Below are 15,358 nucleotides of genomic sequence, written 5' to 3'. Positions count from 1 at the left end.
TTTTAATTTAAAAACAAAAGGATTAATTTGTTTCACAAGAAACCAAATTTAATGGTTTAAATCAGCTTTTTTAGAAAGGTATTAGATGGACAATGGATAGATTGTAATTGCTAGTTAATGTCTTCCAGGTTGCTCATTGGGATGTTACAGCATTCTCCTAATATTCTTATCTGGAAAGTTTCTATTTATAATATGATATTCTAATATGATACAAAAAGCTTTCTAACAGCAGTAAGAACCAAAGTGCAAAACATTCCCTTGGGCTTGATCACCCTCTGAGAGTGGTGGAGGGCAGCTCCTGCTCCCACTTAAGTCAAAGGCAACATTTCAGATTATTTGATGAGACCAGGATCTGCCCCTTGATGCAGACTTGAACATGTTTTTTGTTTATTACCATTTGAATTTTATCCATGTAAGTTTCCCTGAACTATGTCACGTTGTACATACAGTTGTACTAGGTATTTTTAGAAGATTAATGGCAGGGTATTAGTCAATTAGGTGGTGCCAATCCTGTCAGACTTCTATTTATCTTTTAATATCATGTACCTTAATGTAAGCTCAGTTGATAATACTGATGTTGTTGAGACACAGACAAGTTGATGTGTAAATCTGCAGTTTGTACTGAGACAGAATAGTTCAATTTTTTGGAATTATACCGGGTCCAGTCCTTCAAAGGATTATTTGTGGGAGTAATCACACTGAAGTAAGAGGAGCTACTCCCATGAATAAGGGCTACTCACATAAATAAAGATTTGAGTAGCTGAGTCCCTGTATACACTACAGATGTATAACTCACTAACCTGAGGCTCATTTTTGAAAATGTCAAATTGTTTACTGTTAAAACACGTATACAAAACTAACTGAAGACAGACAGTACACGAAGTTCAGGACTTTGAGACAATCAGTGTTGTGGATGTTTTCATTTATTATCCACCAGATACGAAAACTTCATTCCTTGGACATCCAAAACTCCTACCAAAGTCAGCTGAGTGCAATAGAAATAAAAGATGGGCAAGGAAAACAGGATAGGGTCCTAGCTCTTATTCAGTTCCTTGTAAACTAAATGATGAGAGAGTGCAAACAGTGAACAATACCCTTGAATATCTACTGATTGGTGATGGCAATCCAAATCTATGGTATTAGGATTTTCCTGCAATTCTTTAGAAAGCCCTTATGGTTGTGAAGGACTCTGTAAGTCAATGCACAGCAGTTTCAGCAAGTCTCTATCTAGACAGACTGGAACAATAGCACCAAAAATACAAACCTGACTTTCTCTCTGCTCTCAAAATAATCTGTTTGTGACCATTAAACAGTCAAATTATTAATCATATAAAAATTATCCCAGTAAAATGAGTGAAGTGTATTGGTTAAAAATATACAGCCTTGCTGTGTTCCCCCACAACACACAAAGACTTAGCCTGGGCTGCATACATTTGCAGAATGCACATTAGCATCTATGGGAATTCCACATGCTGAGCAAGGACAATATATGGCCTTGAATTCAGACCCTAATAGTGTGGATTAGTGTTTCCACTAAGTGTTAACTGACCACTTCACCTTGAATGGTCCATTGAAATATGTGTTTACTACTTATGCTAAATAATCTGTTCCACCTTGTATTTAGCTGTGACACTCTGAGGACATTTCCCAGACCTGGAGAGCTCTGTGTAAGCTTGTCAGCATGTCTCTCTCACCAACAGAACTTGGTCCAGTAAAAGATATTACCTAATCCACCTTGTCTCTCTAATGTTCTGGGACTGACACGATTACAACAACACTAAATAAATTCAAATTTGACATGCAAGAGCTTTTATTTGCTCTCTATAAAGCTAACTTTATGAGTCTTCAGTTTTAAAGGGAAAACTCGGGGGGCACTAGGATCCAGATAGGGCCTCTCCCCCATGTGGGTTTAGGAGAAAACTGTAGAGGAGCCAGACAGAAACTCCAATGAGTAAGGGAAGAAGCAACCAAAGCAGGGGACTTCGGAGAATTTTCTACAGTTTTGACTGTACTTTCTCTGTCCTGTGTTGATTGGCTATTTGCTCCAACTTTCCTGCTTCCCCTCTTCCCTCAGTCTCTTCACCTGTTTCACTCCACCCATGTTCAATTACCTTCTTCCCTGCCATGTCCCCTCACTCCCTTCCCTACCTATTTAGCTTATCCCCAAGTACCCCCCTCAAATGTTAAACAAACAAGACTTTTGCCTCCATCACATAGTTCATTCTGCTTGTGTGTCAGAGCCTCTTCCTCCAACTTGTGTCTACCTTGTCTGTTTTGACTGTAAGCTCTTCAGGGTATGGACCATCGACTGCTATGTGTTTGTACGGTGCCTCGTTACAATGGGGACTTACTCTTAGGCATGACTGTAGTAAACATGATTAATAATATTTTTACATATGTTTGCATTCTTTTGACTCACAAAATTGTTTTATTAAGAAAGTTGACATGATTTTGTTTAACATACACACACACACACACCACTGCATATGCCCAGTAACTTCTTGTCAGCAATTTTCATGGTGAATTTTAGTAATGTGTCCTTTATGCCCAATTCATAGGAGTTACTAATTCATCACTTTACATTGTAAACTCTGTAGGGCAGTGCACCTTGTCTTTATATTTGCCTGAAAAATACAATCTGTGCCCATGGCAGTGTATAATATCTACTGAAGAATCTGTGTGCATAGGAGCTGGTCTACTTTAAACATAACAAATTTACATAATTTGTATATTTAAAAAAAGAATATATCCATTTTTGTGTGAGATCACAGAAATTCTCTTCAAAGTCACTGTTGTGTCAGCACTCACAGTTTTACTGGGGAAGGGGAAAGAGCTTAAACTGTCTAAGCGGACATAGGTAAACAAACAAAAAAATGTCAAAGTTACCTTTATGCTTTGTTCTTACAATTATACTCTTATAGCCCAACAGACATCTCATTAAGGATACCAACTATAGGCCCAATTCTGCATTTCCAGCCATTTCAGTTAGACTAATCAGGTAAATAAAAGATGACAGGATTGAGCCCTGCAGTTATGATTTCCTCTGGCTTCCTGCAGGTATGTGTTTAGATCTCATTAACAGTCATGGAAGCTGCACGTGTGTGAATCCCTAACTGTCAACGTGAGATTAGACCTCTATTTGTGCTGCAGAAACTGAGGCAGACAAGCTAGAGCATCAGTTTTCACTTTACATGATTTTTTTAGTTTGCCACAACCTGTTTGAAAAATTGCTACTTCTGCCTTTGGATAAATGTAGACTACTTAATTTTGCAGCTGATCTAAAGTTCAACCAGTTTGCATGCAAAGAAGAATTTGGACAAGTGGCAAGAATCAGCTTTTCTGCTGATAAATAAAAGGAGATGTATAAAAGGAAGGGATAGAGCCTGTTAATATCTCTCTGCAGAAGCTGTTCTACAGAAGATAGTCTCCATCTTTTTTGCAGATTTGGATTGCCTTTAGTGATTATTGATGTGGGCTGTGCCAAAAAGTGCAATAAGGTTCTGTACAAATAGTGCAAATCTACAGACAGTATTTGGTACCAAACATTGATTGCACACTCTCCTAGGTTTAGGCCCAAGGATTAAGATACAATAGATATTATTTACATCTTTTTACTAGAATTTTCTTTTTTTTAAAATTCTGGGCAGAATATGTGGTTGAGAGGAAAGCTCACACACACACACACGTCCATTAATTTTGCCACAAACACCCACCTTAGCCCCCAAATCCTGTGCAATTCTCAACTATTTTGTAAACATGGACCAGCAGTGAACATCAGAGCCTATTCAAGAACAATAATTTGAGGCTACTGAGAATAGTCATCTATTAATAGCAGATAAATCCCTGCTATAGCCTGTAGTGATAATACCCTGATACTTTGCACACAGTTAACCATTACAGGACCAGCAAACACTCATCCTATATTGTAGGCTGATCTGTACCTTTTTTTCCCTTTTAGAGCTTTCAAACAAACAAACCAAAACCACATACATCCAGATCCTCTGTGCATGATCAGATTGCATGTCATCCAAAGATTTGTTTTATATGCAAGGTGTCAATTGTCAGCTCTTCCAAGGGACCCTTCTTGAAATGAACCATACTGCATTAAACTTGTGAGAGTTTGAGAGGGAAGTTGTTCTCTCTTAAGCTCAGCCAGCCTATGAAAGTTTTACCACACACACCGCCAAGACAATAGCGATAATGAGCACCGCGGAGAAAATGATCCCAGCTAGAACTTTGCTGATGTCGCAGAAGGATTTGTTTTCCTCCACGGAGATCATGCCAATGGAGGAGGCACCCACGCTAATGGTGGATTTGAGTTCGGCCCCAGGGTCCTGCTTAGCCTCCACTGTCCACTGGGGGACATTCACCTTCATCTCCATCTCGTACATCATCTCTCCTACTTGGTTGATCTCGTTCTCCAGGTCTTTCAAATCCACTACATCTATGTTGTGCTCAGCCTCGTATTTCATGTTCTGGACGCTCATAGCCCGGGCGGCCACCCCCGAGGTCCCCCCGCTCATGCCCGTCTGGATGAGGTGCTTTTTGGGCACGTTGAGGGGGAACTCCTGTCCCAGCTCCAGGGCTCTCCGCATGTCAATCTCCAGGATCTCCATGCAAGTGGAGAAGATCACCCAGAGCCTCTCGAATTCAGCCTTGTCCTCCTTACTCACCGTCTTGTCCTTCAGGACCGCGGTGAGCTTGTTCCTGTTAGCCACCGCCAGCTCCTGGGCTTTCTGCCGAGTCTTCTTCAGCTCCTCCCGCAGGTTCTGCGTGTCCGAGGTGCCCCCGATGGTCAGCACCATGTGCCGGTAGCAGGCAGTCACTTTGCTGAGCGCATCGAGCAGCACTTTGCATTCCTCCTTCACCATGGCTCTGGCTGCAGTGTCCCGGCCAGCGGGCTCGCTGGGTGACTGTGTTCCCGGCGCTGGTCTCGCTCCTGCTGCTCAGTTCAGATTACCCTCGGTCGGATCCAGGGAGCTGCCAGCGCCAGATGTCACCAGCACGCATGGTAATAGCGGAGCTCGGATCCTGCATGCACGCCCCCTAGATCGAGTCCCTTCGGACCGCTCACTGGGTCCATGCAAGCGGGAGAGGAGCGTGGGGAGCGAGCGGCATCGCTTTGCACATGGTATCTTCAGCATCCGAGGGAGGGTTGCCCCTCTCCCTGCTCCAGACACACGGAGATGGAGAACAGCTGCGGTTTCCTGCAGGAGGCTCGAGCCCAGGATAATCAGATAGACATTGTTTTTAAATGCACCGGCACGGAATTGCCAGGGGAAAAATAAAAGCCAGAGCTAAACTAAGGCAGCCTGTAATGAAAGCCCGAGTGCGGCCGCCCTGTGCGCAAGGTGGCCAGAGGTCGGTCTGCAGCGTCGCCTGCTCAGTACGAATAACCCAGCGCCTCGGCTATTGACATTAAATACTGCACAGCTGGAGCACCTGGAGGGGTCACGTGGTTGCGAGCAGGAAGTAGCTCCGCGGTTTCTCGTTCCAGCGAAATCTAGCCGCCGCGCTGCTCTGCTCCGCTCCGCTCCCCTCCCTTCGGCTCCACCTTCCTAAGCTGCTGATTGAGTAGACGCCGCCTCAGTCGCCGGAGAAGCGGAGGCTCATTGGCTTGGCGTGGCTGGGCTGCTGTGCACAGCCCGCCTTGGATCCCGGTAGGGCTTGGTTGAAAATACACGGCAGTAAGGGGGGGACTGGACTGCTAGTGCTTCTCTGTGGCTGGGGAGGAAGTGAAACAATGTTACCCTTGTAAGTAAGTAAGTTTTCTGGTCTCTGTAGCTCCTCGATTCTCTAAATCAGCCTGCAGGGGAGGGGGCACTTTCTTTTCGCCTGGAGGGAGTGTGTGGCTTTGGGGGCTGCTGGGCAAGTGGGGGCCGGTCTCCTGGCCTTCTCAGCGCTGACCGAAATGTTTCCTGGGGCGGAGGGTAGTACTTGCGGGGGCTGTAGCTGTACTTGCGATGCCCCCAGCTCATCCTTAAAAGTGGGGGTGACTTAAAACAGTGGTTGCCGCTGTCGCATGGTTTGCATTTTAAATTGTCTTCCTACTAAGGCCTGTGAACTGAACCTGCGAAAACCACCTTCTTCCATCCTCCTCTTCTGCCCCAGGGTAAGAGATGGGATGGAAGGGGAGTGAGAAGCATGTTTCTCTCCTCCCCCCCGATCTCTGTGCCCTTGCAGTGCTGTTGCTTCTCTGGGGGAGTTAAGTTACAGCGTAATGCAGGCATGTGGGGCTTGTACACAGAGCCTGGGTCGATTCTCTTTTCACACGCTTCAAGGGAGAGACAGTGTGTTTTCAGTGAGGGAACGGACGTGTTTCAGAAAGGAAGTATGAAAATGCTTTTCCCACCCTCAACACCGTGCAGAACTGTGGATTGGATTGTTGTAATTGTTTCTCCCATATAGCAACGCTCACCTTCTTAAATGTTGACGCAGCAACTCTGTTGTAGATATCAGATCCAAACTATAGGTTTCTGTCCAAACATGTGACTTACTAGCCCTCAGAGAGTCTCATTTATAATCCTCCTATGGGGAGGGGGAAGAACTCCAAAGATATTTTTTTTAATTAAATGGAAAAGGTGTCTTGTATTACAAAATATGGCGATTAAACTGTATGCAGTATAAACATAGAGTTAAGGGTCCTTGAGTTAAACATGGGTTGGGTTGTTTGGGTTTTTTTTGGTTTTGTGTATATGTGTATGTGGTTAATAGAGCTGTTGCTGATTCTTTCTCTGATAGTACAAACTTAGTTTTTATTTTATTTTATTTTATTTTGCCTGGGTGGGTACTGTTTCTATCAGGCTAGGAGAACTGAGTATTATGATTAAAGCTGGAGAAGGGTATCTTACAAATTTTTTTAAAAATATGCAAAAATGAATTTAGCATGTTAGCAGATGTACAGAAGCTGAACCAGACTTGTGGATTAGTATCAACATATTTTGGTTCCTTCCAAAGCTTATGATACAGTATATAGGTTAAAATGTTGTGTTTCTCTGAGATCACTTAAGAAGTGAAGTGAGTATGAACTGTTCAGGAAGCTTTATAGCAAGTGTAACTGTTGAGCCAAGAGAATTTACTTGCAATTGGGTTTTTTTAAATTATATATGCAAAGTAGCAGTAAGTTAATGTGACCTACTTGAACACTTGTTATAAACTAGTAAAATAATATTGTGAATTGACTGTTGCTTTGCAAATATATTATAGAAATGCTAATTTAATAGTTGTTAGTGGTGAGTAGTGAATATTTCATATTGTGCTGACTATATATTATTTTAAAATTCTCTTGGTAGCCACATACTTTGGTGATGGGTTCTCCAGAAACACTTAAAAATTGTAATAGTGAGTACTGACCACTACACTGTTTAGTAATTTATGCTCTTTGGTAATGTACAGTACATATTTATCAAAGAGGAGTGCCAGAAAACTTAATTGCCACAGTCTCTGCACCTCATTCAGCTCTGATTCAAGGGACATTGAGATGGCTTGCCAATGTTTCAGTGACTTGAAATAGATATATTCTCATATCCCCATAAGGAATGAAAAAAGAGCAAATATAACATATGCCATCATAGTGGAACAAACAAATACCATATGTTATAAGTAGTATCTAGCTTCAGAAATAGGCTTGAAATTTGTCATGGTAGCCCTAAGATCAATTAAGTAGCTGCCTACCAATTTGGGTACAGTGTTATCTAGGATGCTTGAGCCAAGGAATGTGGAATCTTGCATAGGAATGAAATGACACTAGGTGAACTTGAACTACATGCAAGCAAATATATGTAATTGTATAAGGGTCCAAGTCAGGTAGAAAAAGGATAAGCCCTAGCTCTGGATCTAAACTCTTATGTGACTTGATGGTGGTGTTAAGCTTATGACTAACCAAATTATACATCTGTATATACTTTGAAAGAGTTACATGTAAAAGTCTGATGTATTTCAGTAATAAGTTACTACTTATTTCAGTGCATCAGACCTTTAAATTAACAAACTTGTCTGAAACTAGATGGGAGACTAACTGGTTGAAGTATTTTCTTTTTCAAGAGGAAACATAATGTTTCAGGAGCATCTGACTAATTATTTACACCTACGGGCAGCAATAGATACTACCTGTAGTCAGATGCTTGACCATAGATCTATAAATGTATCATCTAATGGAAGAATTAAAACAGCATTCTTCTCTGGAATAGCTCTTTGGGTTGGGTAGCATGTGTTCAATATCAAATCCCAGATGGTATCTGTAGAACAGATTCAATGCAGCTTTGTTATAGGAACTGTCAAATGATAGGTAGAAAATGCTTAAAATCCAAAGATACATATTGATACTTTTTTAAAGCTAGGTCCTGGCTAGCTGAAATCTTTAAAGGGAATGGTATTGACACACATATATATAATATTATGGGGTATGATAAATCCTCAGAGATGGAAGAGGCAGTGGTAGAACTTGTGGGAGGAGGTTTTATGCCTTTTGATTCTGTGGAGGTATACTTAAAACAGCTGCTGCAGAGGACCTCACAATCCCAGTACTCTTGCAAATGTGTTTGGAAAATGTAGCTCTTCAAAGACATTACAGAGAATTACTTGCTAATTCCCATGCCCTTAGTTTACTAATGGGCTATGATAACTTAATTGTCTCATTGAGTCATTGAAAACCCTTGTTAAGGTAGTTCTGTTTTATATGATAAATTAACAAATTTGGCTCAGGTATACCAACATTTGGAGTAAACTCAAAAGTTGAGTGGAATTATCTAAGAGACCTCTGTCTCCAATTTGGGACAATATAAGGGTGGGATTTTTGTTTTTGTTTTTTTGCAGAGGAGGTTTTTTTTTCCCTTTTTGTCTTCATCTAGATAGCTTGAAAACTTTGAAAATGGAAATAAAAAATTGGTACACAGGCCAAAAAGCCTCAGCCATTATCCAGACCTACGCTAATATTAGATGGATCCCTTCAAATAACAACCAAGAACATATTTTGATATGTCCCAGTTCTACCTACTGTGCAAGTGTTTTGAAGAGTGACTCGAAAATTTTCTTGATTCTGTTTACCACAGAGCAAAGTAGCAGCCGAGTCTGACAGAGTTGCTGGTGTGTCTGTAACTAGTGCAGTGGCAGCTGTACTGGTTAGTTATTCTGTACAGGTATACACTGTATTATGTAGCTTTAAAAGGCCAATGCTGGCTGAAATGTCATTACATGTTTTAGTAAGTAAAAATTAACTACAATGGAATTGTTTGTCTCTTTTTATAAGAGGGTAAAAACACTGGTATTGAAGTGCAGTTGTGCTCTGATGATTAACTCTAAAAAGATGTCCGAGGATTCCAAGATCACCATGTCTCAGTGAACTCAAATGAAAACTGTTTAAAAATTTGCCCTTAACCAGAACAAATATCTTTCCCAGTTCCTGGTTTAAAAAAAAAAACCACAAAAAACTACACAGGCAGTTCATTCCACCCCTTTTCTTTTTCACTATATTTTGTGTATTAAGTTCCAAACAGACACATTCAAATCTCTTGATCTCCACATGGTGTAATAAATATTTCAATGTGCAAACTCACACTTTTCCTTTACTGCTTTTTTTCTTTAAAATCAAATTAAAAAATGACCTAATGCAACACTGTAGCTGAGAACTCAAACCCACAGAAACTGGGGCTAGAAGGAGGTAATGAGAGGAAGGAAATTCAGAATTGCGGTTCCCAAAGCAACTGTCACTTGACCATATTGCAATTATTTAACCCCATGTACATCAACACAATACTATTCAAGCCCAAGGGGACTGAGTTACAATTGTGGAAACTGTTAGTGCACTCAGATATTGAAAGTTTAAATTCTCAACCATTATGTTATTGGTTGGTGGTGTAATGCAGAGGATAAATTCTATTCTGAAGTCCAAGGTTTGTTGTAGGTTTTGTACTCCTTTATTGGGGCATGGTATGTATTTGCTATCCTAATTATAGAAGTATTTGAACTGGTTTTTATTTTTGAATGTTGATTTGTTCTTTTGGATCATTATCTCATTTTGTTGGAGCTCTAGATCACACTGAACCATGCTCGGTAGTCTGCTTGTCCTATGGCAAATGAATCTATGCTGCTGCCGCTAAGCGGTTTAAAGCTAGTTATTTGTGATGTGTAATCTCATGTATTGGGAACTGAAGTACGATCACCATGCTGAACTCTCTTCCTGTGACCATCTGTCAAATCAAAATTATTTTAAATCATTCTATTCGGTCATAGATTTGTATTATGTTCTTTTTACATGCAGGCAATGGATTACAAACACTACATTTATCTTAAGTAGCTATGTTCATAAATTAAATTCAATATTTTGTCCGTGAGCTGGGATATGATGGTTGGAGAAGGTGTGGTTTCTCACACCTCTCCCCTCCCCCCTTGTGTATCTGATCAGCTTTGTCATGTGGCTATAGGGAGAACTAGAGTTTTTCAGAATCATTCCTTCTAGGTAGATCCAATAGAATTCTAGATTTCTTTCTATGGTGTGAAGGAAGTTTAACTTTTTTTTGGTAATCTTTCTGAAAACATAAGTAAAAACAGTGACCTGCTTAAGGACACTTTGTGTCTCCAATCTTTATTTTCTTTCTCTGTGCTATAGGAAATTTAAACCCTGCATTCTAGCTTCTTGACTTAACATATTAATGGTCCTGGAGCTTTTCTGTAGCTTGTCAAATATTGTTTAACAGTAGCATGACTAAACTGTTCAAATATTTATGAATCAGAATAGTTCATGGCAAGCCAAATATCAAAATAGAGTATATTGGGAAATGCATGATCTCAAAACCTAGACATGAATGAGTTTCCTGCTGAGATCTGTGTGACTTTTTTTTAGTTTGAAGCTTTTGACAAGAAACTTTCTATGTGAGAGCTAAAATCAGGAAAACTTTTTTAGTTTTGCCTGTATCTTAAATTGCTGCTGCTGGGATAGATTTAAATCTGACTGTGCTATACATATTTGAATATCTTCTCCTTTAGTCCTGTGCCTGCAAAACCCCTCCTGGTCAGTCTGGGCAAACATTACTCCCATGAGTAACTTTAAATGGAACCAGACATATCAATTATTTACATGAGTAAGACTTCTCAGGGTCAAGGAAGCAGGTTCCAGCCCATGTAAACTATAATGATCATATCTTAATTATAAATTATACACCAAAAATTATATTAAATGAACATTAAGGTTGCAAAGTCATGCACTACAAATTTAGGAAATACCTCAATTAAGGTTGCTTGTGTAACCTTCATTCAGCCCTCTCATGTATATGCATTATGATGTAGTTTTTAATGATATGATCACATACTATTTTTTTTTTTCCCAGAGGGCCCCTGCCTCATTCAGTGCACAGGATGGATAGTGCTCTTGGAAGGCATCAGTTCTAGGTTTTGGCTTCTTTCTTCATTTGAGTCAGGTGGCTTCCTTTTTTTTGCCTCCTGCACTAGCATGGGGAGCACAGAAGAGAATGTGTCTCTGCACGGTTCCGGGGCCTTGGCCTGCGGTAATGGAAGAAACATTGGCAGGGAAAATCCTGATGAGCTGTTGAAGCTTGCTCAGTGTGGGCAAAGTCTTTGGAGAATTTAGCTGCCACACTCTAATAATTCTCTGCTGAGCATGTATCTCTCACTCCCTTAGCCTCATACATGAAGTGAAAAATAGTACCCTTTTGCTTCATGGTCTATACAGTACTGTATATATGAACAAATATTTGTTCAGAATTATGTAAAATGTTTTTACTGGAATTAGGAAAAACTGATTCTAGAGTAGATGGCAAAATAGACTTCCTCGCTCCAGAGTGCTTCTGACCCCCCCTGTTACAACCAGTAGTGCTTAGAGGCTCCAATCAGGCTGTACAAACACATGACACACTGTCCCTGCACCAAAGAACTTACATTCTAACTTGAGACAGGGAGAAACAAGTGTGTAATGAACAGTAGGAAGGAATGCAGTGGGAGGATGAATGTAATGGTCATGTTAGATGACAGTTTGCACAGCTTGAAAGCTCTGACCATAACTTATATTTTAACACTGTGCCTGTTGCTATTTTTCTCTGTGGCCTTCTGAACAGTGATAGAAATCTGAGCTGGGTAGCTTCTAAAGATGTCCGAGAGAGAGAGTTGGGTTTTTTTTTGTTTTTTGTTTTGTTTTTTTTGTTTTTTTAAATATTTTTATAGATGGGCAGAGCTCTTCAAACTGTTCTGATGTCAGTCCGGTGCATATATATGCATTTCCCCACATGACATCTGTCAAATTGAAACGTGTTAGGAAATTGCATTCTTATTAATTTCCCTAAAAATATGTGCTAAAGTTAGGGAAGCTCATCTAAAAAAGAAACATCCTTTAAATCAGGGGTCATCAATAGGCAGACTGCAGGCCAAGTCCGAAGTGCCAGATGCTTTTGAATAGACCATGAAATCTTCGTATAAATATTTTTGTATTTTCTCTGGAGTCTGGACTTTGACTATACCTTGACCAAGAAATTTGGACCTTGACAAAAAATAATTGATTACCCGTGTTTTAAACGTTGTGGATAGCGCCCAGATTCCATGCTGAGTTTCTCATTTGAGTGAACTAGTGGTCTAAAGCCTGTGCTCTTTTGAATTTGTGGATTTACAATACAAACATCTGTATTCTTCTGCAATGGGGAATGTTATACTTTATAAGTCATTCCAGAAATGCTGTGATGTCTTGACAAGTCTTTAAGTTTTCTTGAAAGCTTTGATAAAAGGGTATCCAATAGCAGATGAAGCTACACTACAGCGTGTGTGTACGTGTTGGCGGCGGCGGCAGTGGCAGGGGGGACGACAAATTCCTCATGTATTAGAATAGAAAATCTATCTCCTAGACACTTGTAACATTGACTGACCTCCTTTCCCTCCTCCAAGTAAAATAGAAATTCTGAAGTCATTCCAGAGACATCCCATTATGAGTCACTGAACCTCTTTTGTGAAACGTGTACTGCAGAACACATGTTGAGAATTAGAACCCAGGAAGCCATAAGTCAGCATGGGGTTTTAGCATCTTTGGAAACGAATTTTATTTCACGTATTAGTTTAGTTATAATAAGAGAGACTTTTTTATTTTTACCAAAAGCTTACTGTGTTTCTGAACTTCTTCCATCAGACAGGAGCTCATAGACAAACAGAATGTTACGAAGCCTGAGTTAATTAAGATTGGTTCACAAATGTGTTAATGGCAAATCAGGTTAAAATATTGTTTTCAGACTTTTTGGGTCCAATTCTTCCACCTTGAATCAATGGGATTTCTTCTGGAGTTAAGGTATCCCTCACAGTGGATGGGTGGGGGGGTGGTAGAATGGGACCAGTAGTAATTATTGTTAGTGGTGGCTGTCTCAGAGTACCATTAGTTCCTATCCATGGGGAGAAGGGTAGGTTTGAAAATAGGAATTAGTCTTTGGCTAATTTTTAAGAGAGATGACATAGACAACTATGTCCAGAACTTCTTAGTTGTGTGCCTCTCTTCAAAATTTGATTTTATTGATTCATAATAGATGCACTATTTCATTTAATTGAGAATTTTTTCCTTAAGTGACATTTTTCCCTTGGTAGCAGGGGATGGTATAATGGAAATAAAAGTGTATGACTGTTTGTGCAATTTACAGTGGTCTCTGTGTACAGAATATTGATTCTCTCATGTTGTCCATGTAAGTGTTTTATAAAATAAACAAGAATTTTAAGTGTCTCATAACCAGGCAGATTATAGTGTATGTACAAAGAATAATGGCAGAAGTGGTTGCGTTGTCTTTGCAGGGTTTGTTTTTGTTACACAATTTGTTACTGCAGTGATGAATGTTTTAAAGCAGGGGTTCTCAAAGTGGGGGTTGGAACCCCTCAAGGGGTCATGAGATTATTATGGGGGGTGGGATGAGTCATGAGCTATCAGTCTATGCACAGCTGACAGCCAGAATCCTTCAGAGCTGGGTGGTGGGAGAACAGTGACTGCTGGTTGGATGCTCTGAAGGCAGTGCTGCCCCCAGCAGCAACACAGAAGTAAAAGTGGCATGGCAGGGGTGGGGATGGGGTTGGAATGGCCTGAAATATCTTCAAAGGGAGTCCCAGCAAAAAAAGTTTGAGAACCTGTGTTTTCAAGGTTAATGCAGTGGTGGTGGTTTTGTTTTTGTTTTTCTGGCCTGCATACCTCAGTATCTCCTTATAGTAGTGCTTGAAATTGAGTAGAATGGATTGTTTGAAATAATCTATTTAAATTATAGTAGCACTCAGACCCCAAACAGGTGTTGTGCAGACTTTATTGAATAGATGGTCCCTGCCCCAACAGCATAAAGTCTAACTTAACACACAAGTGGTGTAACAATTGAAAGAACTGGGGGCAGAGGAAAATAGTAATATGAAATACTTGGTTATAAAGACTAGTTTTGCACGCAGTTCCATGGTTCTCAATCAACCATTTTATATTGGGATTAGTTCCACATATTCTGTATCTTGATATGAGACAGGAAGGGTAGTTTATACTTCTAAAACATGAAAGGAAGAATGCAAAAAAAAATCCTCTTCTATATTCCCAAATGTTGTTAAATCTCCATATGAAAACTAAACAATAGAATAGCTGTTTAATTTCTGTAATATTAACCTCTGCCAATACTTGTATCCCTTCTAGAAAATATCTTTGGAAACTTTGACGTCCATATGGCTATGTATGACGAAGATCTTTTGAAAAATCCTTTTTATTTGGCTATTCAGAAACGTCGTCCTGACCTCTTCAGGAAAGTTGCAGAATTCCATGGTATTGTAAGTAAAGAGATGCTTGTTTTAAATTGACTGACTACATACAGAAGCAAATAAAACTCACATTCTCACTAAAGTTTAGGAAAGAATGGGAGCCAGCCAGCCAACTAGATCAAATCTGAGATACATAAAGTATATTGTTTTTATTTTAATATGCACATGAGGGAATGCATGAGGTAGTAGAATATGGAATGTATGGTGGAGCTTTCACCTTCTAGGGAATTCTTGTATTTATATTTTGGGTCTTTCTGTGAAGTCCCTGGCTTGACCAACAAGCGATTCTATTTTATGTGATATGAGACTACGAATGTCATGCAACTATTGTTTGTGTTCAGTTTTATGGACTCCAGGTGCTGTTGTATGAGGCTTCCATTGTAGGTGTTGTGTATGTAGTGTTTTCATTTATTCAGCACTAGGGCTTCATCCAAAACTCATTGAAATAAATGAAAAGGCTTCCTTTGGCTTCACTGGGCTTTCAGTCAGAGCTTAAAGGCCTGGATGTTCTGCTTTCATGTGGCTTGTGAGTGAAATGTGGTGATATTGCTGCTCTCACCACCATTGCTAAATTCTTCTTGCTGAGCCAGTTTTTATTCAC

General features: G+C 40.0%; 2 protein-coding genes across 5 annotated transcripts in view; one reads left to right on the top strand and one right to left on the bottom strand.

The window, feature by feature from the left end:
• Positions 1-1,967: 1,967 nt before the first annotated feature.
• RGS9BP (regulator of G protein signaling 9 binding protein) lies at positions 1,968-5,303 on the bottom strand. Its single transcript, XM_067540021.1, has one exon. It carries the CDS (start codon positions 4,869-4,871, stop codon positions 4,158-4,160), a length of 714 nt encoding a protein of 237 aa, XP_067396122.1. The 5' UTR covers positions 4,872-5,303; the 3' UTR covers positions 1,968-4,157.
• Positions 5,304-5,462: 159 nt separating this feature from the next.
• ANKRD27 (ankyrin repeat domain 27) overlaps positions 5,463-15,358 on the top strand; it is a 64,412-nt gene continuing 54,516 nt past the window's right edge. Inside the window, exons 1-2 of one of the 4 annotated variants that reach the window (XM_067540017.1) lie at positions 5,463-5,660; positions 14,636-14,766. In XM_067540017.1, the coding sequence (XP_067396118.1) occupies positions 14,665-14,766 (102 nt within the window). In that variant the 5' untranslated portion in view covers positions 5,463-5,660; positions 14,636-14,664. Of the gene's footprint in view, positions 5,763-14,635; positions 14,767-15,358 lie in introns of all 4 variants that reach the window. The other 3 variants (XM_067540019.1, XM_067540018.1, XM_067540020.1) reach the window with 3 other exon arrangements.

This window comes from Emydura macquarii, unplaced genomic scaffold (genome assembly GCF_026122565.2).
Source record: "Emydura macquarii macquarii isolate MOO-44397 ecotype Brisbane River unplaced genomic scaffold, CSIRO-AGI_Emac_v2 contig_561, whole genome shotgun sequence".
NCBI lineage: Eukaryota > Metazoa > Chordata > Testudines > Chelidae > Emydura > Emydura macquarii.
Note: the sequence above shows the minus strand (reverse complement) of the source record. Positions and strands in the feature narration are given on the sequence as shown.

What these genes read in the sequence shown, in the direction of transcription:
- RGS9BP (XM_067540021.1), bottom strand. Translation starts at nt 4,871, where the DNA reads ATGGTGAAGGAGGAATGCAAAGTGCTGCTCGATGCGCTCAGCAAAGTG.